Source organism: Micromys minutus, assembly GCF_963924665.1.
Source record: "Micromys minutus genome assembly, chromosome: 1".
NCBI classification, from domain to species: Eukaryota; Metazoa; Chordata; class Mammalia; order Rodentia; family Muridae; genus Micromys; species Micromys minutus.
This window is the reverse complement of record NC_137969.1, coordinates 104,061,789-104,086,853: the sequence shown is the minus strand read 5'-3', so window position 1 is coordinate 104,086,853 and position 25,065 is coordinate 104,061,789. Positions and strand designations below refer to the sequence as shown.

Below are 25,065 nucleotides of genomic sequence, written 5' to 3'. Positions count from 1 at the left end.
GCTTCAGTCATTATGAGAAAAAGTCATGGCTACTTAGGTACATGTACCTACTTAGGTGTTCTTTACTAAGACTGATAAATGTTTTATTAGCCTATAAACAGTGAGTGATTGTTGAAACTAATTTATAGGTAGTCATTCATGCTAGAATTTCATAAACTATTCTCAAATCGTGTATTTCTACAGTGGCTACAGTTTCAATGGCTAGTTGCCATGAATTATTAAGCTCTCTCTCTCTCCCTCTTTTTTTTTTTTTTTTTTTTAAACTTCCAAATCTTCCAGTAGACGTCTAGAGTTTAGCTAGAAGTTTTGGCTATGATACAAACAGTGATGGAAAACATATGAGCAGTAACAAGTTTTAATCTCGCTCTTCAGTACTAACATGGACTAATCTGTGGAAGCAGTTTATTCCAGTATCACCCAGGCGTAGCCTCACAGAGTCTGGTAGGCGGGCAGGATTTTTGTTCTTTTTTTTTTTTTCCTTTTCTTTAAATGTAACACTTCTTTATCTTTTCTTCTTAAAGAGTCTTGAGGATATGTACATTGCAGTTAAGTAGTTCTGGGTGGATAAATTCTACTTTGAAGAAAACTTCTCTTCTGACAAGGTATGTTTTCATATCTGTATTACAAGTACCAGTATGCAGTTATTTTATTGTTAATACTAAGAAATCGCTAATACTATTATTAGACATTTTAACTTATATGGTAAAATTTTAACCATAAGTGTGTAGTTCCTTAGAATAAGCATTATAAAAAATACTGTGAATTATGTAACTAAAATTAGTTTTATGTCTTATAATAAATTATTTTAACTATTATGCATTTTAAAAAACAAAGTGAAAAACTCACTAATGCTTTATCATGATAACATGACTTATTTGAAAAAGTAAATAGAAAGACTTAGACAACCTTTTAAGAAAACAATATTACTTTAATAATGCTAATGAAGTTTGAACATATTAGATATATATTAAATGAAAGTATTTAACTATGTAAATCTATGATACTGTTTCTTTAAATGGGCAAATTATTCTAATATCATTTTTATCTACACCATTGAAAACTTGTATTTTTTTTGATAAATGTCTTATTGTACAATGAAATAGTCCTGGGCAATTATAACAGAAATCAACATAATTTCAAGAAAGAATACCCATCAGCAACGGCTTATATGCCAGGTTTATATGCCATAAGAAAAATGAGAAAAATCTTTCCAAAAACCTCATACTTAGACTAACACAAAGATTTCCTTTGTTCTCTCACAAGTAGACTTTTTATTATATCTTAGATTTTAAAAATTAAAGAATGCTTTCACCATTTTTCTCCCAATAATCTAAATAGAACAGAGTATTCTTTCATGCTAATGTGGTCAGAGGAGTGGCAGCCATGAAAACAGTGGCCACATGTTGTAAGGGCTGAGTCACAAAGTCACAAGGAACCTGAGGGATTTCTGTGTATCTTATCAACTGCTCTAAAAGTAGCGTGCTTTATTATTTTATTTTCCTTTAATCCAACCAAGAATCACTGTGCTGAGAGAGAGAGAGAGAGAGAGAGAGAGAGAGAGAGAGAGAGAGAATATGAGGGAGCAGATGGAAGTGGGCTGCTGTTTCTTGTTTGGCTCTGGCGTGGAGCACTGTGGTGTGGTAGTGGAAAGAATGGGAACGATGCACTCGTCTGTTACAGCTAACCGCTACATGAAAAATGAGTATGCTGATACCTGACCTGAGGCTTGAGGCAAAACAGACTCACTTTACAAGCACTGCAGGAAATCTCAGAAAAGTGGAGAGGCAAGAATGCTTTGTTTTTAAAACAGCAGTTAGGTTGCTGAATATAGCTGATAAAGAGTAAAACTGGTACCTAAAGAAAGAAAAACAGCCAAGTCCTTAATTAGAATGTATATTTCCAAGTTAAAATTAATTAAAAATGTTGTTTTAGAAAGTATTGTGCCTATAAACAAATAGTGCAGTGACTAAATTTCCTAGTGCATGCTTGGACATTTACGTTATGGAGGACAAGGCTGTGTCTTGATCACACCTGCATGTAGTCTGTATTCTTTCTGTAAGAGACATGTGACATGTTATGTCACACTTATATCTGGATCTTATAACACATCTATGAACTGAAAAAGTCAAGTTGTCAAATGGACCTTTAAACATGGGGTTTAAAATTACAGTGACTGAGGTTCTGAAAGAAAACAGCATCTCACTTAGACACGATTCCCACTTCATGTTTGTAGGCAGTTAAGTGGTAAACAGAAAGCCTCTGTATTCCTCACTACATTTCTAGTGTTATTATGAAGTCTGAGGGGCTGGTCAAACCTCACCTAGTCTTTTTCAGAGGAAAGGAAAGATGCTTTACTGTCTAGACGTGACTTTGTGGGATGAAAATCTATTCAGAGCATGGTTGAAGGCTTCAGAAGAGGGGAGATGAGAGAGGGGAAAGGAGGGAGGGAAGAGGGGAGGGGGAGAGGGGAGAGGGAAGAGGAGAGAGGGGAGAGGGGAGAGGAGGGAGGGAAGAGGGGAGAGGGGAGAGGAAGTTGCCTTGGCTCTGCTGCCTCCAGGGAGTTCTGGAAGCTCAAAGCCTAAACTTCCTCCTCTACAAAGTTCCTGGGAATGATGTCTAGAGCTGTCGCTCAGCTCTGCATGGTTTTGATTTATTAGTAACAGTAGGAACACTGGGTTAGTGTTCCCAAGAGTATTCTTTAAGATTACACTTGAGACCCAAATCCAAAACTTTCCATGAGTACAAACTCTGGCAAAATTGGTCTAAATCAGGAAAATATTGAGAACGAGATATAAATATTTTTAAGGGTTTTAAAAACATCACAATCTGAATGCTGCCAAAACCAATAAGCTTGATTTTGAGCTGTTTTAACAAGCTTAAAACAACCACTTTATTACTTAAATAAGAAATGACCAAATACTGTTTTGCATATTTTTTCTGAATAATAGAAGTCACTGTTGTACAGTGCTCCCTCTTATGTACTGCAAACATTTATCCAGTGGTGAACAGCTGTACAGCTTGACCAACAAAGGTTTAGAATCTTCTCACATGTTCCTCAAATCTATAGCAGAGACCTAGCAACATCAAAGGACAATCCCTCAGTGTACCAAGACTGGCCTCTGTTTTCTTTAGAAGCAACAGAGAACACAAAAAGATGAGTATTTTTATAAATGGTGACCAAAGGATAAAATTTGCATAGAGAACTATTAAGAAGGCATCTCTATTTTTAATATAAAGACTTTCATTAGGAAAGCCATAGGCGGCCAAAGATCTAAAGGTGGTGTGCTCCTTAGAGTTCTTTGCCATTATTAATGTAGTATGGTCCAGACTGTTTAGGAACTTCCACTAAGATGTAATTTCATTGAGGTAACAGGCTATAAATATTCAGACCTGTATCTCTCACCAGAAAAAAGACAAACTGCTGTTGAGGAGCTGGTTGTCACAACTAATAACTAAGGCTCCTTCCCCCACTATGACAGGTATTGCTGAAATTAGCAGGCAGAAGTCTCCGTTCATACTTTCATCCACTACAGTTTTGGAAAAGATAAAGAGGCAGTCATGAAGTACCACTGTAAGAAAGCGATCAGAAAAGGAGGGACTGCGGCTGAGCTTAGTGAACCTGAGGTAGAATGTGGAAGAGAAGCAAACCCATCATTGTTCTGCTTCCTGTTCCTCTGTCCTGTGTGCTTTCTTCTTACTCTTTTACCTCCAAATCCAACTTCTACCCCATCCTGTTCCTCAGTTTGAACCGCCACTCAGCATTGGGAGCCTGCTCAGGCAAGTGGGCTAAAGGAATTTCTCTGTCACCAGCATGTGGAACACATACAAATGAGTCCAGCCCTCAACTCTGCTGCCAGGCCACATGGAAAATCAAGATGTGTTCTTGGCATTCACTCTGGAACTCTAACATATTTCTCTTGTTACATGTACTTTTAATTTTCCAGTTTTCTTAGTTCTATATTTCAAATACCTTAGTGTTAAAATAGTTTTTGTCCTTTACTGGAAGTAAAAGCCCATGTAATTCAGTTTTTACCCTAAAAAGATCTAAACAAAAACCATCAGCCAACTTAACCCCCAATTTCCATTTCTTATAATTTAGAAAATGGGGCTAAAGCCTTAAAACATTGCCTGACATCGTGGTGTGTATCTTTAATCCTAACACCTGGGAGGCAGAGGCCAATGAATTTGGATTTCTGTGAGTTTGAGGCAAACCTGGTCCAGGACATCCTGGGCTCTGCTAAACTGATAAACTCTATCTTTGGGATTTAGGGGCACACAGACACAGTGGGGGTGGGGTAGGCTTAGAGCTGGCCAACAACAACAACAACAATCCCCCAAAACATCCAGTGACTGGGTGGGGTGGCACACATCTTTAATTCTAGCACCTAGGAGGCACAGGCAGGACTATCTCTGAGTTCAACATCAGCTTGGTCTATATAGCAAATTCCAGGGTAGCCAGGACTACATAATACTCAAAAACAAACAAAAACCCAAACAAACAAAAACCCAATGAACACTAAAAACTCCACCAAAACAAACACAACCACAAAAACAAAACAAAACAAACCTCCAAAAATAAAACGAACAAATGCTCACTGAATAACTAATTCTGGCAACCTCAAACTAAGCTAGGCCAAAGGCAGGACTTCAAATGATACTAATTGTAAGCTTCCAACTGCTAAAGTTAAAAGCAGTTGTACGTCTAAAAGACAGAGCTGCAATGTAAAGATGCAAAAGAGTAAACTGAAGGAGTTGGTGATGAGCTCCAGTTGGTAAAGTGCTTGCTTAGTATTCATGAAGACCTGGGTTCATCTCCAGCACCTTATATAGTGGTACATCTTAGCACTTGGGAGGTGGGGACATGCACACTAGCTGTTCAAGGTCACCCCAGTTACATAGAGAATCCAAGGTCAGTCTCAGGGTATATGAGACCCTGTCTCAAAACAAACAAACAAACCAACAAATTGAAAAAATGAGAATCAGTGACAACTTAAGAGTCAGCTAAGGACCTAAAGCTGAATTTCCAAAGAAAGAACATTTTGGAGACTAAGGCTAAGTTGATATTACAGTAAGTAAGAAACTGGGAAAACACAAACAGGTGCGAGGTAAAAAGATAAGATGGAATCAGTTGTGGTGACTCTTACCTGTAAACACAGCATTCCAGTTGCAGAGGCAGGAGGAATGTCCATGAGTTCAGGATAGCCTATTCTATATTTCAAGTTTTAGGGCAGGCCAAAGCTACTCAGTGAAACCACATCTCAAAAAACCAAACCAAATATCATAATAGGTCACAGGTAGGTAAGTAGATGAGAAACATGGGTAAGAACAAAATGACTGAAAATGACAATCACTATGACCCTAGCACCCAAGCAACACACAAACCAGGTCTAGTACTACACCCCCGAATCCTAAACCTGGGAGGTGGAGGCAGGAGAACCAGGCATTCAAGGTCATCCTTGGCTATGTAGAGTTTGGGACATGCGAAACTGTATTTCAAAAAAATTAAAAACTTAATTCGTAGTTCTACCACTGTAGTTTATAATTGATCAGATTTATTTATATGAGCTATTTTTATTTAGAAATAGACTAAATACAGATTTTAAATATTTGCTTCTTTATTTCACAGAAAATAATCTATATTTTAAAGTGTCTTTGAAAACATTTTGTTGGTTAAAATATATTTCACTCAACAAATACACCCTACTTTATTATTTTCTTTTAACTAATAGATCTGTCTTTAATTTTTATTATACATTTTAAAATTATTTCTTAAGATGCAGCTATTTTAAAAATTCAGAATAAAAAGAAAACAAAAGGATATTATTTAGAGAGTATTTCTCCTCTCAAAATTAAGTACTTCATTTTAACTTCCTTCACTGAAATTTATTTCATGGTATCATGAGGTCAAGCCTGCACTTCCTAGTAAAGTTTTGTTCCAATCTCTCAAGTACTGCTATTATGAACATGTACCATCATGGACAGACCCAGCTGTTTAAATTAATAGAATTATTGAAGCTCCCTTCCAAAGCATATGCTGAATTGCTTTTCAAAATATTTTATGTATTTAATATTGCACTGCATAGCAATGGGTAAGTATGTCATTTTTTCATAATTTTGCCAACACTAGAAATATATATAACAAAAGTTGTATCTCTTGAAACTCTAATTTAATACTCAATGTCTATTGAATGCTAGGTTGTAATTGTACACAGGACAACATGAAGGAGTATATGATGCTATTGCTTTTGGCTGTGTGCTCTGCCAAGCCCTTCTTTACCCCTTCACACACAGCACTGAAGAATATGATGTTGAAGGATATGGAAGACACAGATGATGATGACAGCGATGACGACAATTCTCTTTTTCCAACCAAAGAACCAGTGAATCCCTTTTTCCCTTTTGATTTATTTCCAACATGTCCATTTGGGTGCCAATGTTACTCTCGAGTTGTCCACTGTTCTGATCTAGGTAAGAACAGGAATCAGCTTTGTTTAAAGAATACTGATATTCTGAAAAAATTAAGGGCATAAAAAAGTAATCACTGAACTTTCAAAACTCTCTTTAGGCATTGTAAAATGGGATATTTACACTTGTAGGTAGAAAGTGAGTGTGGCAGAACAGGCTTTTAGTTCACACTACTTTGGAAGCCAAGACAAAGTACTAAGTTATAGGACAACTTAGGTAAAAATTAGGAAAATGACGTGGCGGTAAATCGCTGTTCACAGCCCTGGTTTTGTTTTCTTTTTTCTTTTTTTTTTTTAAGATTTATTTTTTTACTATATATGAGCACACTGTAGCTGTCTTTAGACACTCCAGAAGAGGGCATCAGATCTCATTACAGATGGTTGTGAACTACCATGTGGTTGCTGGGAATTGAACTCAGGACCTCTGGAAGAGCAGTCAGTGTTCTTAACCTCTGAGCCATTTTTCCAGCCCACTGCCCTGGTTTTGATGCGAGAACTACAGAACAGGCAGAGATATGTTGAAGTGTAGATTACAGCAGATTAATACTTATTTAAAATTTAAAAGAAAAAAAGAAAAAAAATCTTTACATAGAGGAGTTTTCTCTTCTCAAATGTAAGCACTAAAATTTTAATTTCCTTTACAATTCAACTCAAAATGTCAAAAGCTTGATCCTGCACTTGGCAGTAAAATTCCACAGTAACAAAATAAAGTGCTTGTCTAGAGCAATGGCAAAGGGTCATGTAGACTTCCCGAAATCTTTAGATATTTTAAATGCAATGTTCTATTTGTTGTGAATAATTTGGGTTTAGAATTTCCTAGAAAAGAAGTGATTGAACTAAAGTCTATTTAAAATTTGTCATTCTTGCTGAGTAACTTTATTGTTTTGTTTTGGTTGCTGCAACAAAATAACTTACTGGAAGAGCCACTAATTTTAGGTGGCTGCTCATTGCAGCTTACATATTGGCAAGCAAGAGGGGGAAGGCAAGACAGAGGAAACAGGGAGAAAGGGGTGGGGGAGCAAGAGATAAGCAAGGAGGAAGCAAAGTAAGGACACAGAGACAGGATGAATGCCAGTATTAACAATCTTCCTGCTTTTTTCCTCTTTATTCAGTTTCATCACCAGTCTAGGCTGGGTGTCACCCACATTCAGGCTGGGTCTTCACCTTTGGTTAATCCTGTCTAAAACTGCCCTTAGATATACTCAAAGGTACACTTCATAATCTAGTCACGTTAACAATCAAGACTAGTTAGTTTCAAGTTAGGTACACATATCAATTTGACACCAAAAGAAAACAAGGAGGAGATCATGGAAAGTCAAGTTTGAAGGGAGGAAATGGGAGAGGGAAGTTAGGTAATTATATTATAATCTTCAAAAACTGTAAAAGAACGGTGCACCTTTACCTTATTCTGAGATAACAAAGGCAGTTGTTACTGCAAAGAATGGAGACTAAGTGATGTGAATTAAATCACTCTGTTTTTGAGTTAACACTGTAGGTGATGAATAAAATAATTTAAATGTCACATCTACATATTAATTAAGATATTTGAAGGATCTGTAAATCAGCCAGTTGGAGGAATTGACTGTTTACAGTAAAAAAAGTAGCAAGTTTTTGTGAATAATCTAGCATATCTATTTTTTCTAATTATAACTTTCTACTCTGTAGTCTATTTATTTATTCATTTATTTACTTATAGACAGGGTCCCACTAGATAGGCCAGGCTAGCCAACAACTCTCAGAGATCTGCCTACTTCAGCCTCTGTAGAGCTAGGATTGAAGGTGTATACAACACCAACCAAATTCCTTTTGGAACCCCCCCACCCCCAACAACAAAAAAATATAAAAAAGATCAAGACCCTTAGGGTCCAGTTTCTTGCTAACCAGCAAACCTGCAAAAAAGCTATTGTTTTTCAGCCTACAGAGCACTGTATAAGCTATTGCTTGTAATCTCTATACAAAGCCAAATATAACCTATCAGCATTTGTTTCACCTCGGAACCAGCCAGGTTCAAGACAGATATACCTTGTAAAAATAAAAAATTATTTAAAAAGATGTGACTTTTCAAAAGAAAATGTTGTCCTTTTTAAAAAAGTGTTAAGTCTAATGCTTATTACCATGAATTTTAAAAATGTACATTTATACAAGATTACTAATCTCATCTTTAGCATGCACATCTAGCATTTTTAACATGTTTGTTTATTTCTTAGGACTGACATCGGTTCCAAGCAACATTCCATTTGATACTCGAATGGTTGACCTTCAAAATAACAAAATTAAGGAAATTAAAGAGAATGATTTTAAAGGACTCACTTCACTTTATGTAAGAATATACGATCATATTTTTAAATACTTACTTGAAAATCCTTATCACTGCTGAAATGATTTCTTCCATTGTATCAGTGCAGACATCCTACTTTTCTATGGGTATCCTACTGCAAAATTCTTGTATTCATCCAAGTAAACACTATGTATTTAATTCAATTAATGTTTATAGAATAATAGCCAGATAAAGGGTTACTGGGATGAGTTTAAAGGAGTTCATAATCAGATGATTATGCTCACAAACCACTAAAATGAGTAAGAAAAGAATTACTGTGAGCACTTGGTGGCCTTTGATCCCACCATTTAGAAGGCAGCAGCAGGTGGATCTCAGGACAGCCAGAGCTACATAATAAAACCCTGTTTCCAAACAAACAAAAAATAATTATCTTTCCTGAATTCACAGTTCTCTAATGCACAGAATATATTTAGGTGACTAATATATTCACGTAAGTCATCTTTCCATGATCTTTGTAAAAGAAAAATAATTTCCCCTTCCTATATCAATAAACATAATTAATATTTTAATTTTCCGACATTGCCTAGAATTTTGAGCCTCATGATTCTACTGACTTTCTTAGTCTGAAATTCAGTTAGGATGGAGAGTCTGGTTTTCCCTGACACAGCTGTGGAAACTGTGGAAACACCTGCAGCACTGCCCTTGTCTTGTTGAATTGAGGCTGGGATATGCCAGAGGAACAACTCTACACTGTATGGTTTGATGAGCCAGAACGACCTTTTCCAGGTCATTTCTCTCTACTTCTAGGCTGTGCTGGAGAAAATCCACATGCAGCCTGCTATCCTTAGGGAAATTAAAATTCTAAGAGAAGAGAATTCATAACCATACTAGGTCTTGCATATATATCTATTTATATAATAGCAGGAGCCAAGTATAGATTCTGTATCTGGGAGACACGAGGTCACTTTGTTCCCGTCATCCAGGTCAAAGACATATCTACTCATCATGTTAGAGGAACAAAAAGGCTGTATGCAGAGCCTAGAGATTAGTTAACCCTCTCAAGGAGCTTATGTTTAAGTGCTGTACTGCTTGGTAGTTGGTCTCTGACTGCTCTTTTGCCTTTAAGTTAAGAAAAAGGCATAGAATCACCAAATAAAATATAGTTTCCATATATGGAATATATAGAGAATATATTAAGATTGACAATAATAACACAATGGATTCTACCAAAGAGTCACCTAGTTTATCCAACTAACAAGATGTTAGAGAAACTTGGAGAAAAGAGAGGTCATTATTCTACCATCAGATATCTAAAAAGATATTTATATATACACATGTAGTTTAAAAAGAGAATGTGGAAATACAAATGAATGCTTCTACTACCTTTGAAACTACATTAAGCAATCAAAGAAACAACCATACTAAAGCTATAAAAGTTTCAAGTAAGTATAACATTAATTTGATTATATTTTCGCAGTAGTTCAAGAACTTAGTCAACATGTACTCTCGTTTTTCACTGGGAAATGATATATTAAAGGATGTTGAGAAATTCTTATGCTTCTGTAATATTTTAAAGTCAAATTTATATACTGCATTGTGTTAAGGGTGAATTTTTTGTGTTGGGTGAACCTGGGCACAGCTCTTAGCACTATCAGCTATGTAACACTGGAGGAAATGGCTTTACCTTCTTCTGCAGTAAGAAGGATGTAATAATGGCATGGATTTTGTAGTATGGGTTATAAGATTAAATGAGCACATGCATGTAATTTGCTATTTAAAGAAAAGAATTTCATCAACTGTTGATCAGTATCACTGTCAGACTAGTGTGAGCAAATGTGTTAATTTAAACCACTTTCCTTTTTAGTTTTTGCAAGACAGATTTCACTGTTTCTCATACTAGCCTCAAATTCCTGGGCTTAACTGATATCCTTTCTAGCTGTCCAACATAGGTGTAAGGAGAGCATATGCCATGCTACAGGCTAAAGCACTTTAAAAGCAGGTGCTTTATAGTTGAAGTAGTGGTATACTGAATAATTTTAAATGTTTAAATATAATATTATCTTTTATTACCTGTCTTAAGAGAGAATCAAGATGTTTTGAGAGTCTCTCTTCTATTCACGATGCCTCCTTGGTGTTGGTATTCTCAGGAAAGACAACACCCTCAGGCCAACCCACTCACTTCTCCCTGCTATGTCACAAACTGTGACTGCACATTGCATTTTCTTCTACACTGTTAGTGATGACTCTGGGCTGCAGGGCAGCCACTTCCTATGTAAAAGCCAACACTGAGAGTACAGTTGACCTGGGGATGTTCTGCCATCATGCCAGGCATTACATCATTCGGCATGTGAAAGCTGAATAAGAGCTGAAGAGAAACTCTTACCCTAGTTCTATTACTCATCACTCCTTCCTCTCATGTAATTTTAAAAATTACATGAGACAACTGCATGTCTGAACCAGAAAACCCAGCAACTGCATGTCTTGGCCAGAAAAACAAACGACAAGACTTAAGTCCTGAGTGCCATAGCAAGCTTTTATTGGCCCATATACTCATAGGCAAGGCAGCTCTGACCTTCACTTACATAATAACAATAGGCAACTCACTTTTCTTCAGCATGCCCTGTACTGTAGTACTCAAAGGAAAGCTAGATTTAAGCTCATAGGGTCAAGGGGAAGTCATAAGCTACCTTTAAAATCCACCAAGCTGTTAAAGCTAACCCCTTACTTCATTTTCCCGCTAACTAAAGAGAAACACACCCTTAGTTGTTATCATATATTCAGTAAGAAGCCTATTTTGCTAGATGTCAGCAAGAAATAGTTTCCCCTCTTTTTCTAGGATTAATCTTTCTTAGATGAAAACTAACAGCCATGTTTATCAGGAAGGAGGGTGATTGAAGAGAGAAAAAAAGTCCAGAGAGTAAAATGAGTGAACATGCTCTTGCAGGAATTTGTGTGCAGCCAGTACGTGTGTGTGTGTGTGTGTGTGTGTGTGTGTGTGTGCGCGCGCAGTGTAGGTAAAATTTATACATAGTCTCAAGCTGCTACTTGACAGAATCAGATTATTAGAGGAACATAAATGTCCTGAAGAAACAAATGTTCTTAGGAAACAGAAAATTCTTTCTGTTCAATATAGCAGATAAGACAGAATAAATTATATTTGTAATATAAATGATTACTGTGAATGTATTAACAGCCTATTCAAAGTTTAAAACGTGAGACTGTATCTAACTACTACCAGCTATTAAAATGTGATACTGTTCTAACTCAATAATAAATATTTTTAAATCTGTAATTTTGAAGTTGTAATTGGTATTGTTAGCTAATATACAAATTATATCAATTTCCATGACTAATTCTTTTAAATACCAGTAATCAATCCATTCCCTTAAATGGTTCTCAATCTTCATAGTGCTGTGACCTTTTAATACAATTCCTCCTGTTGTGGTAACCAGCAACCATATTGTTTCTACTTCGTAACTATAATTTTGCTACTGTTATGAATCATAATGCAAAAATCTTTGTTTTTTATGGTCATAGGCAACCAATGTGAAGGGGCTGAAGACCCACAGGTCGAGAATACCTTCCTTAAAGGCTATCTTTCTATGCTTTATCTAGGCTCTGATTCTGAACAACAACAAGCTAACAAAGATTCACCCAAAAACTTTTCTAACCACAAAGAAGTTGAGAAGGCTATATTTATCTCACAATCAACTAAGTGAAATTCCACTTAACCTTCCCAAATCATTAGCAGAACTCAGAATTCATGATAATAAAGTTAAGAAAATACAAAAAGACACATTCAAGGGAATGAACGCTTTACATGTTTTGGGTAAGTTTTCCCAATGAATGGGACATCCTGAAATTGTAATTAATGGCCAATTTAGGTTATTAATGTTCTAAGTAATTTTAAAAATTAATATTTAAAACTATTAATTCTTTAATTATTTGGAACACAAACCTAATTTTGGCTGTTTTAAAATTAATGTGAAAAATGTTTTATTGTACAATTTGAATCTATTTTATTTGTGATGCTTGTCATACAACTATGCCATCTCGCCACAACAGTCATTCAAACACCTAAGCATGGTTCATATCCATACACTCACTTAACTCAACCAAGTGTCTGGCACTTATAAAACACCTTCTTATTGTTATTTAAGTTAGATTTGTATTAATTATATAAATTATAATTGACATGATATTTTAAAAATTAAGAGGTAGGGCTAGGAAGATAGCCTAGCCAGAAAACTGTATAAATATAAGAACCGGAGTATGATGTCCAGAATCCATATTAAAATGTTAGGATTGGTAGTGCAAACTTATAATCCGAGCATTGGAGAAGCAGAGATTGGCAGCTATCTATGGTTCAGTGGCCAGCAGCATAGCCTCCTTGGCAAAAAAAAAAAAAAAAAAAAAAAAAAAAACCGTCTCAAATAAACCAACCTAAGGTAGTTATGTGTCACTACATTATGTCAACTTAAAATACCATGAAGAAGAACTAGATAGCATCTTAGGAATGACATCCGAGAGTAACCTCTGGCCTCCATAAATGTATGCACATGTTTAAGAGGTAACAAAATGAAAAACACAAATCCCCTGACTTATGTAAAAAGTGTTTTTCCCTGCTGCATTATTACCACAAATGGACCAAGCTATCATGCTTATGGCACACTGGAAAGTAATGTCATCATTTAGTGGCTCAAAAGGAAGAAACAAATAAAATGAATAATGAAGAGTGCACTTCTCCAATATTCTTCAGATGTCCTTTTGTGTGGTGAGTTTCCATGATAACTCATTTGTGCTAAATTGTGTCATTTCTTTCACAGAAATGAGTGCAAACCCTCTTGATAACAACGGGATAGAACCAGGGGCATTTGAAGGGGTGACAGTATTCCATATCAGGATTGCTGAAGCAAAACTAACCTCAATCCCAAAAGGTTTGTATTTATTTTACTCAAAATATGGTGTTAAAAAACCCATCTTTTCCCTGTCTTGAAAAACAAACAAAAGCACAATCTGTCAATAAGTAAACATTGTTATATATTATCTGACATTAACTTTTAATATTTAAAATGTTACAGTATACACTGTCAAAACTATGCTACAATCCGAAGTCCCAGCACCAGTGTATCTGACCAGTATGAAATTTAGTACTTTATCACATGCAAACAGAGAAGCGTAGTAATCTTTTTGACATTAAACCATAATCCCTTTTCCCCAGTAAGAATAAACACTAAAAAGGAACAAGCTTTCTATTTTCCTTCTTTTTTTTTTCCCTAACATTTATTCTTCTAAATCCCTATAGAGTTGGAGAATTCTGTAAAGATCAGAGCAGGATGAAATGGGGCGAGACCCTATCATTAGCTGAGGGGGGCAGAGACTGTTAGGCCAGATGGGGGCAGCACTGGCTTTGGCAAGAAATTTGAATATGTCACAAAGGACTCTGAGACATCTTCCCAGGAGTGTAGTGAAGATTAATGTGCTAATATAGATTAACGTGCTAATATAGTGAAAGGCTTGAAGACAGTATGTGGCATATAGTACGTATCAACAACCTTACTAAAAGGAACCCTGACCCTTCAGTCCTGATTCACAGGACTGAAGCAGGCACCCCAAGGAAGAACGTCCCTTCACTGTGCTAGATAACTTCCGAACTTGCTACCTTATGTTTGTTGTATTGATGACTGTCTGGATCAGAAATAACCCACAACAATAACATTTTTTTTTCAATTTCAGTATCTACCAGTAAAAGTAGCAACTTGTCTCTTTCCAGTACTCTGATCTGAAATGAACAAAACAAAGAGTACAAGACAGTGAATATGATATTTTAAATACACATGAATTTATATGGGGCTGGAGAGATAGCTCAGTAGTGTTCAGCGCACTGGCTGCTCTTTCAGAGGACCCAGGTTTAATTCCTAGTTGCCCACAAGGCTGCTCACAACCCCATTCTGGGTGGGGAGTGTTCTGTGGTGGGAATATATTCCTATCTACAAGCATGTTAGTATTTGTTAGCAGCAGATGGGTTTTCCCAGATTCCCATCCCTGCATATACCTCTGCTCATGCCTATCTTAGAGGATATAGACTATTCTATTCTCTAGTCACTCACCCTGATATTCAAATTAAATCCAGATATCAAAGTAAATTTAGCCATAAAGCCTACTGATAACAATAATATATTTCAATTTCATTCGCCAGTTCCTACCGTTAATATGGCAAGAAAATGTTTCAGCAAAAGTTGAGAATAGGAACCTTTTCCAGCCAGGGAACTAGAATCTCAGGTTGACAAGCAATGACTATCACAGTGAGGCTGAGTCCCCTGGTCAGTGTATGTAAAGGGCTAGGATCCGGTCACACAGTGTGAAAAGAAGAACAAATGTTCCTGGGTTGCCTGCCATTTGCCAGGTCACTGCAGCTGAATTTTTCATATAAAATAACTGTTACTAACTGAAAGTGTAAATGCTGTAGTTGACTAGGCATCTCAAAAGGGTAAAATTTTGTAAATTGATATTGCTAAGAAACAATGACTTAACAAACAGGTAGGTAACCCTGAGCATTTGACTGAAAGAATCAAGCTTGTCTGCTGCTTTTTCTATAAAAATGTTACAAAGTAAATGATCATAGAAAATTATCTAGAAAATTTCAGCTAATCTATAAAAAAAAGAAAATACAATTGAGATACCAAAGCCAAGTACAACAATACACATGGACCGCTGGAAACAAAGGGAGGAGTCTGGCTTGCGACCAGGAATTTGTGGCCAGCCTGGGGATCCTAGGTGGATACCATCTCAGTCACATTTTCAATTCTTAGTAAAGACCAGATCAAGGTGACAAACCACCAATGCCTAATACATCAAGTGAAGGATGACCTACCCCATCTGGTTGAGTCTCTGGATCTGAGGGGCAAGTCACAGAAATCAGAAGGCTGGGAAACTGCCAGTCAGGTCTAAAAGATGAACATCTCAAGTCACTCAAATCAATAGAAAGGGAAGGAAATGTAAGGAATATGTTATTCAAAGTTTCGGTGTGAGTTTGTGTGAAGAGTTGTACATGTTTTTAAAATTTTTATGTTATATGCATTAAGAATTTTACCAGCATCCATGTCTGTGTGAGGGTGTCAGATTCCCAGGATTTGGAGTTGCAGACAACTGTGAATTGCCAAGTGGGTGCTGGGGATTGAACCTGGGTCCTCTGGAAGAGCAGCCAGTGCTCTTGACAACTGAGTCATCTCTCCAGTCTTATTTTTTAAACTTTTTCTTTTTGTTTTTGTTTGTTTGAGAGAGGGGTTCTCTGTGTAGCCCTGGCTGCCCTCCTAGGTGCTGGGATCACAGGTATGTGCTATTACTACCCAGCTATGTATTATTTATTTTTAATACTCAAAATTTGAAAACCAAACTTGGCCCAGCCACTTAGCTACAATCTTAGTCCTTGGTTTGTGTACTTCTGAGACAGGGTCTCACGTGATATCCAGACAGCCGCTGAATTTGCAGTCTTCTCAAATCAGCTCTCAAATGCTGAGGACATAGGTGTGTGCCAACACATCCAAGGAAGATAACACTTTAAAACAATGAAAGACAACTTAGGAGAATGGAGGAAAAGAATATTAGATGATAAAGGATTGCTGTCAATTTTTCAGAATATTGATAAGGTGTTTATGTAAAACCTAAACAAACCTATGACCTTCTCAGACATCTAGTGAAGTATATACAGGTAAAATTTCACCATGAAGTAGATTTCAGCTAAGCTCCTGCCAAGAAAGTGACCGTATAATCAAGTGAGTGAGGGAGGGAGATGAAGTGGACCCACGGGGCCAGTGGCTGAAGCAGGACAACAGCATGGTGGTTCATGGAATACGTTCTACTTTTCAGTATGGTTGAAAATTTCTATAATGAAAAGATTTTTTTTTTTTTTTTAAAGAAAGTGTTTGAAATACCTGCCTAATTCCACAGTCTGGGAAACAGTTACTAAAGCCTAGCCTTACTTCGTCTAACATACATTTCTTTTTAGGCCTACCACCAACTTTACTGGAGCTTCATTTAGATTTTAATAAAATTTCAACTGTGGAACTTGAAGATTTGAAACGATACAAGGAACTGCAAAGGTAAAAGTTCTATGAGTCTTCACAGAAGCATGGCAGCATTATGAAGTAGCATTAATAAGAGACAGTATATGGATCTACTTAAGAGAGTATGATGGGAAAAAAAGGAGAGAACCACTGTTATCTCTGCCTATGCTAGTAGGCTCACATACTACACAGGGTTTCAACAAACTCTTCAAATCTAACCATAATATATTTTATATCCTCTGTAGGCTGGGTCTTGGAAATAACAAAATCACAGATATTGAAAATGGAACTTTTGCTAATATACCACGTGTGAGAGAGATCCACTTGGAACACAATAAGTTAAAAAAAATCCCTTCAGGATTACAAGAGTTGAAGTATCTCCAGGTAAAACATTTTACTTGTGTTTGGTAGGTATGAGCACTTTAGTTTGTAAAGAACATACTAGTATATCTCAAGCAATGATCCAGCAACAACAACAACAAAAAATGTTAAACATAATGACTCACTCCAGTGTATGGGTAGGGAGAATGAGGAGAACACTTTCTACAAAGACACCACTCATAAGGCCCTCTCCATCTACACTTTACCTACTCAAATTGTTGAGGTCACTGAGGCAAGCTGTTCATTAAGCAAACCTCAAGTTGCTGAAGTTTCTTAAGCAAGACTAGCCAGGACACTAAATCACATGTCTTTTGTTCTAAAAAATATTCCACAAGGCAAAGCAATAAAGTTAGGATCCAGGTGCTAGGGTAGAATTGGACATACCGTTTTAAACATCCACACCAGAGAATGAAATTAACTGAAAATCACTATTTGGAGCATGTATTAGTTTTAATTGCTGCAATAAGACCATGAATAAGGTAACTTAAAAAAGACAGAATTAATTGGGCTTATGGGGCTACAGGTTAGGCCCATAATGCCTATGATGGCAGGGTGAAACCCATGACAACAGGTGGCTGGAGCAGCCACCCAGAGGCTCATATTCTGAGCCAAAATCAGGAGGCAGAGTACACTGTGAATGGTGGGAATCTTTTGAAATCTCAAAGCCCTCACCCAGTAACATACCCCCTGCAACACAAGTTTGTATATCCTAATCTTCCCCAAACATCTGCACCACTGTGGGACTAACTATTTGAACATATGAGCCTGTGGGGGCCATACTCACACTACTACAGAGCACAAGATGATCCTATAAAGCTCAGATGTAGCTCAGTGGATGGTGCTTACATAGACTGTGTGAAGCAATAGGCTCAATTCCCAGTTCCTCACACTCTCAAAGAAGCTCGCATTTTTTCATTTCTTGCTGGCAGAAGCCGTCAAAAATGGAACATGGTATTTTGCACATAATTCTGTAACTTTTAGTTTCCCTAGGTTCCCACCTATGGCTCTCAAGATGAAAACTCCCTATTTCACTTCAATCCAGTTTTGCCATGGCCTTTCCTTATTACGCAAAGACTTTTCTCTCAAGTAGCAAAGCAAAAGTAACTAAGCATTGAGGATTATTTGTATTACATTTTTTTCTTTGTTGTTCGAAATAGGATCTCTTTACATAGTTCATGTTATTCATAAAACCACTATGCAGTACAGACATTTTAAAATCTCATAATCCTGCTGCTCATTCAATCTCTTGAATGCCAAGATTAAAAGTGTGTATCACCATGCCCAGATTTTTTCCTATCTTTAAGTAAGTTTTATTCACTGCACTCTGGAGACTCAAGTTGCTAAAAAATGGACTATGGGTGGGGGTGGATCTTAGGCTTTGACATTTCTGTAGCCATGAACACAGCCCAACTTTCCCCCTCAAGCCATTCCCTACCCTCACCCCAATTCCCACATCTACAACTCTGCACTACAACCTAGCATTTCATAATAGATAAAATTTTAATACAGAAAAGAACACAAACCCTAGACAATAATAAACATCTACAAAGTAAACAAACCAAGGCCTATCTTGGTTTTACTCTCATTGAGCTATGATAGAGAGAAGCAGGAGGGATATAGAAAAACCATATAAACTTTCTTTCACAATATCCTAAGACTGATACAGAAAAGAATGAAGGAACTGAGGCTGTATTCTAGATGGTGACACGGCTCGTTTTTTTTCTTTTCTTTTTTGATATTGTCTTTATTTACATTTCAAATGTTATCCCCTTTCCCAGTTTCCCCTCCAGAATACCCTAGCCCATCCCCCCACCCCTGCCTCTATGAGGGTGCTCTCCCAATCCCTCCTGCCTCCCCACCCTGGCATTCCCCTACATTGGTGCATCCAGCCTTCACAGAACCAAGGGTCTCTTCTCCCGTTGATGCCCAATAAGGGTACATATGTGGCTGGTGTCATGGGTAGCTCCATGTGTACTCTTTGGTTGGTGGTTTTGTCTGTGGGACCTCTGGTGGGGGGGGGGTCTGGTTGGTTAGTGTTGTTCTTCCTATGGGGTTGCAAACCCCTTCAGCTCTTTCAGTTCTCTAACTCCTCCATTGGGGAATCTGTTCTCAGTCCAATGGTTGGCTGCAAGCATCTGCCTCGGTATTTGTCATGCTCTGGCAGAGCCCTTCAGAAAATAGCTATATCAGGCTCCTGTCAGCACAGACTTCTTGGCATCTGCAATATTGCCTGGTTTGGTGACTGCATATGGGAGGGATCCCCAGGTGGGGCAGTCTTTGGATTGCCTTTCCTTCAGTCTCAGCTCCTTATTTCTTCCTGTGAGTATTTTGTTCCCCCTCTAAGAAGCATCCACACTTTGTTCTTCCTTATTCTTGAGCTTCATATGGTCTGTGAATTGTTTCTTGTGTGTTCCAAGCTTTTGGGCTCATATCCACTTATCAGTGAGTACATACCATGTGTGTTCTTTTGTAATTGGGTTATTTCACTCAGGATGATATTTTCTAGTTCCATCCATTTGTCTGAGAACTTCATGTAGTCATTGTTTTTAATAGCTGAGTAGAACTCCACTGTGTAAATGTACCACATTTTCTGTATTCATTCCTTTGTTGAAGGACATCTGGGTTCTTTCCAGCTTCTGGCTATTATAAATAAGGCTGCTATGAATATACTGGAGCATGTGTCATTGGAACATCTTTTGGATATATGCCCAGGAGTGATATAGTTGGGCCCTTAAGTAGTACTATGTCTAATTTTCTGAGGAACTGCCAGACTGATTTCCAGAGTGGTTATACCAGCTTGGTGACACAGTTCTATATGACAAAGTTCTCCCCAAACACTTTCATAACACCTAAACTTAGCTTGGTACAAGCATTTAACATGTATAAATGAATATATTTAACTTATGGTAAAATACTTTCATATCAATATAAAGGAAGCAGATGAAGCTAAAGTGTGGTGGTGCGTGCCTTTGACCCCAGCACTTAGGAGGCAGAGGCAGGCTGATCTCTGAGTTTGAGGCCAGCCTTGTCTATAGATCAAGTTCCAGGACAGCCAGGGCTACACAGAGAAACTTTGTCTCAACCTACCCAAAACAAGCAAACAAATAAAACAGATAAGTAAAGCCATAAATTATAAACAAATGCTGACTATATCTAAGAACAGTAGTTTATGTCTGCAATCCCAGGTACTAGTCAGGAGGCTGAGGCCAGAAGATCAAAAGTTTAAGGTTAGTTTTATACCGTAGTGAGATTTTGTCTCAAAAATAATACGGATCAGAAGTATAGCTCAGTGAGAGAATATTTCTTGACCATGCATAAGATCCATGTTCAAGATTAAACAACCCCAAATATTAATAGAAAAAATTTCTTTTTATATTCATTGCACATGTAATTTTATTTTTATTTACCCACAACAGATAATCTTCCTTCATTATAATTCAATTACAAAAGTGGGAGTGAATGACTTCTGTCCAACAGTGCCAAAGATGAAGAAGTCTTTATACAGTGCAATAAGTTTATTCAACAACCCAATGAAGTACTGGGAAATACAACCTGCAACATTTCGCTGTGTTCTTGGCAGAATGAGTGTTCAGCTTGGGAACGTTGGAAAATAATAATTAATGACATCCATTCAATATAAAATTCAAAACTGTATACATTTGGGATACTTGAACTATTCTAATAATGGTAATAGTATACACATAAGCAAAATTCTATTCCATATGGTCAATGACAAAAAATTTCAACAGAATTTTGCCTAATTACTGATACTCAGAATAAATGTCTATTGCAGTGTCCCTTTGCATATGAATGATTCTGCATAAATCTTTTGCTTGAACATTCTTTCAGCAGCAAAAATGGTATTCAGTATTTAACCCTTCATTATCAAATCAATTAAATAGAATCGTACTGTAAACGGAATGCTTGACTTAGTAACATTTGTGTCCTATCTTTGCTGTTAGAAAAACAAAACTGGCAAAAACAGCATTATGAAGAGTACATATATTTTTAGTATCTTTTTAATAACTTGGATAGTACTGTAATGTTCCAGTAATGTTGGAATATATATAGTTTGACAGAATTGTATCAAAATTCTCAATTCATAATAAAGCTTCAAGAATTAACTATCAACAGATAATATTCATCAGAGTTGGTTTTGGAGCTATAACACATGATTTTCTTTTTTAAATTATTATCTGGCTATAAAATTATAAAAATATAATGACTGCTCATATAAAATCTATAATGTGCATTTTATGATCAGTTATATAAGCTTTGAAGAACACAGTAACTGTTAGGTTACATACACAGTGTTGTTACTTCAACTAGGAATACTTCAGGACATCCCTTTGGAAGAGTATGGATGCCAATCAGTTTGATATCAACTTATCTCTTCAAATATGCACATTGGGTAATCCCTGGAAACAGAGTTAAGGTGACAAAAACTGAAAACTGAACAAAACTTAAGAGTACTTTTTTTCATGTGTTTCTTTTTACTGATATTCATTATGAATTAAGTAAAAGTTGAAAATACGGAAAATATTAAATACTGTTTTTAAATAAAAATGTGTGCTCTGGTTTGTCTCCTTCAATCAGGAACATAATTTTTTTTTCTTTATAAAATGTTTTAGTTAGTGTTTTATTGCTATGAAGAGACACCATGACTATGGCAACTCTTATGAAGGAAAAGAAAATTGGAGCGGGCTCACAGTTCAGAGGTTTAGTCTGTTGTCATCATGCAGGAAGCACAGCAGCATCCAGGAAGACATGGTGCTGGAGAAAGAGCTGAGAGTTCTACACACTGATCCTTGGGCAGCAGAAGGGGACTGTGTCACTGGACTTAGACTTAGCTTGAGCATAGGAAACTTGAAAGCCTGCCCCACAGTGACACACTTCCTCCAACAAGGTCACACCTCCTAAGAGTGCCACTCCCTATGGGTTAAGCATTCAAACACATGGGTCTATGGGGGTGGGGAGGAGAAGGGTATTCCTATTCCAACAGCACAAAAAACTAACTTATTTTAATGTGTTATGTTATGTTATGTGTATGTGAGCACCACTTGTACACCTGATAAGACAGACACTGGAGTCTTTAAAACTAGTGTTCTAGATAGTTAAGAGCTACCATGTGGGTGCTGGGAACCAAACTTGGGTCCTCTGGAAGAGCTGCCAGTGCTCTTAACCACTGAGCCATTTTTCCAGCTTCTTATATTTATTTTAAACTACCTCAAAATGTAGATTTCAATTTTTTTTGGTGGAAAAAAAGCAATATTATAGATATGTAATATAAAGGGGTGGAAGTTAAAAAGGCGAATGGGTAAATAACATGTTCTTTGTCTCCAAGGCAGGTTGTTCAACTTCAGCACCATTGGGATTTTGGACCCTCATTCTTGGGGAGGGGGGCTGTTGGGGACTGCTATGCACATGGCTGAATGCTTCAGCTCTCCTGTCTCTACTCCTACAAGTGATAATATCCACTGTGACCAATGACAATTTCTCCAGGTATTGATTGGTCACTGTTACTGTAGGAATGCTGGAAATGACAACAGCTGAGCTGATTGAGAGCAGCTGCTTTATAGGAAATGTACTTGACAACTGAAATGACATAACTTAAGAAACCTAGTCTAAAATTATAGAGAAGAGCACAGTTCGATGCAAGTAACAGAGGCTTATCACTAGAGTAAGTGGTACAGAAGCAGAAGTGTAGGACTTTGAGTAGGATTTCCAGTCTCATTTATAGTCTGGAGCAGGTCACCCCTTAGGGTCTGCTTCTTCATCTGCAGACAATACGGAAGGGACAGCAGAAACCAATAAAGTTGTTGTGATTATGAAACAAAAGTGTATGTGAAATGTTTTTTTTCCCTTCTTTTAAAGATTTATTCTATGTATGTTGAGCATACTGTCGCTGTCTTTAGACACACCAGAAGAGAACATCTGGATCCCATTAAAGAAGGTTGTGAGCCACCATGTGGTTACTGGAAATTGAACTCAGGACCTCTGGAAGAGCAGCCAGTGCTCTTAACCCCTGAGCCATCTCTCTAGCTTTTGTGAAAACCTTTGTAAATCACAAATGTTCATAAAACTTAAACACCTAATATTGAACTGTTGGCCGATGAGAAAACTAAAAATGACAAGAAAAGCTAAATAAAGAGAAACTTGAAGCAATCCCACTAAAATCAGGGACTAGACAAGGCTGCCCAGTCTCCCCCTATTTATTCAATATAATACTGGAAGTCCTAGCCAGAGCAATTAAATGACAAAAGGAGGTCAAAGAAATACAAATTGGAAAGGAAGAAGTCAAAATATCACTATTTGTAGATAATATAATAGTATATTTAAGGGACCCCAAAAATTCCACAACAGAACACCTAAACCTGATGAACAATTTCAGCAAAGTGGCTGGATATAAAATTAACTCAAACAAATCTGTAGCCTTCCTCTACTCAAAGAATAAACAGGCTGAGAAATAAATTAGAGAAACAACACCCTTAACAATAGTCATGAATAATATAAAATACCTCGGTGTGACCCTTAACCAAGCAAATGAATGATGTGTATGAAAAGAACTTCAAGTTTCTGAAGAAAGAAATCAAAGAAGATCTGAAAAGATGTAAAGATCTCCCATGCTCATGGATCGGCAGGATTAACATAGTAAAAATGGCCATCTTGTCAAAAGCAATCTACAGATTCAATGCAATCCCCATCAAAATTCCAACTCAATTCTTCATAGAGTTGGAAGGAGCAATTTGCAAATTCATTTGGAAAAACAAACAACCCAGCATAGCAAAAACTATTCTCAACAATAAAAGAACTTCTGGGGGAATCACCATCCCTGACCTCAAGATGTATTATAGATCAATCGTGATAAAAACTGCATGGTACTGGTACAGAGGCAATGTACAAAGCTCAAGTCCAAGTGGATCAAATACCTCCACATAAAACCAGTTACGTTCAAACTAATAGAAGAGAAAGTGGGAAGAGCCTCATGCATATAGGCACAGGAAAAAAATTTCCTGAACAGAACCCCAATGGCTTATGCTCTAAGATCAAGAATCGACAAACGGGACTTCAAAAAACTGCAAAGGTTCTGTAAGTCAAAGAACACTGTCATTGGACGAAATGGCAACCAATAGATTGAGAAGAAAATCTTTACCAGTCCTATATCCTACAGAGGGCTAATATCCAATATATACAAAGAACTCAAGAAGTTAGACTCCAGAGAATCAAATAATCCTATTAAAAAACAGAGTATAGAGCTGAACAAAGAATTCTCAACTAAGAAATATCGAATGGCTGAGAAGAACCTAAAGAAATGTTTAACATCCCTACTCATCAGGGAAATGCAAATCAAAACAACCCCTACACTCCATCTCACACCAGTCAGAATGGCTAAGATCAAAAACTCAGGTGACAGCAGATGCTGGCAAGAATGTGGAGAAAGGAACACTCCTCCACTGTTGGTGGGATTGCAAGCTGGTACAACTACTCTGAAAATCACTCTGGAAGTTCCTCAGAAAATTGAACATAATTCTACCTGAGGACCCAGCTATACCACTCCTGGGCATATACCCAAAAGATGCTCAAACATATAAGAAAGACACATACTCCACTATATTCATAGCAGCCTTATTTATAATATCTAGAAGCTGGAAAGAACCCAGATGTCCTTCAACAGAGGAATGGATACAGAAAATGTGGTACATTTACACAATGGAGTATTACTCAGCTATTAAAAATAATGACTACATGAGATTCCTAGGCAAATGGATGGAACTAGAAAATATCCTGAGTGAGGTAACCCAATCACAAAAGAATACACATGGTATACAATTATTGATAAATGGATACTAGCCCAGAAGCTCAGAACACCCAAGAA

The 25,065-nt window shown here is 37.0% G+C and overlaps 2 protein-coding genes across 3 annotated transcripts in view; one reads left to right on the top strand and one right to left on the bottom strand.

Moving 5' to 3' along the window:
- Positions 1–25,065, bottom strand: part of CENPP (centromere protein P) — a gene marked incomplete at both ends in the record, with an annotated part of 175,073 nt that overhangs the window by 81,797 nt on the left and 68,211 nt on the right. The window lies entirely within an intron of this gene.
- Positions 366–21,676, top strand: ASPN (asporin). 2 transcript variants are annotated; one of them, XM_080926379.1, is made up of 9 exons: positions 366–441; positions 522–602; positions 6,196–6,468; positions 8,672–8,784; positions 12,358–12,571; positions 13,569–13,679; positions 16,751–16,844; positions 17,054–17,192; positions 20,606–21,676. In XM_080926379.1, exons 3-9 carry the CDS (start codon positions 6,219–6,221, stop codon positions 20,801–20,803), a joined length of 1,119 nt encoding a protein of 372 aa, XP_080782505.1. In that variant the 5' UTR covers positions 366–441; positions 522–602; positions 6,196–6,218; the 3' UTR covers positions 20,804–21,676. The 2 variants fall into 2 exon arrangements, with proteins under 2 accessions (XP_080782505.1, XP_080782506.1); XM_080926380.1 differs by having other exon boundaries at positions 402–602.

Bases quoted from the DNA above. Each gene is read 5' to 3' on its own strand.
- ASPN (XM_080926379.1), top strand. From the start codon at position 6,219: ATGAAGGAGTATATGATGCTATTGCTTTTGGCTGTGTGCTCTGCCAAG. The intron at 16,845-17,053 runs GTAAAAGTTCTA...TATCCTCTGTAG, and splicing joins CGATACAAGGAACTGCAAAG to GCTGGGTCTTGGAAATAACA. The intron at 17,193-20,605 runs GTAAAACATTTT...TACCCACAACAG, and splicing joins AAGAGTTGAAGTATCTCCAG to ATAATCTTCCTTCATTATAA.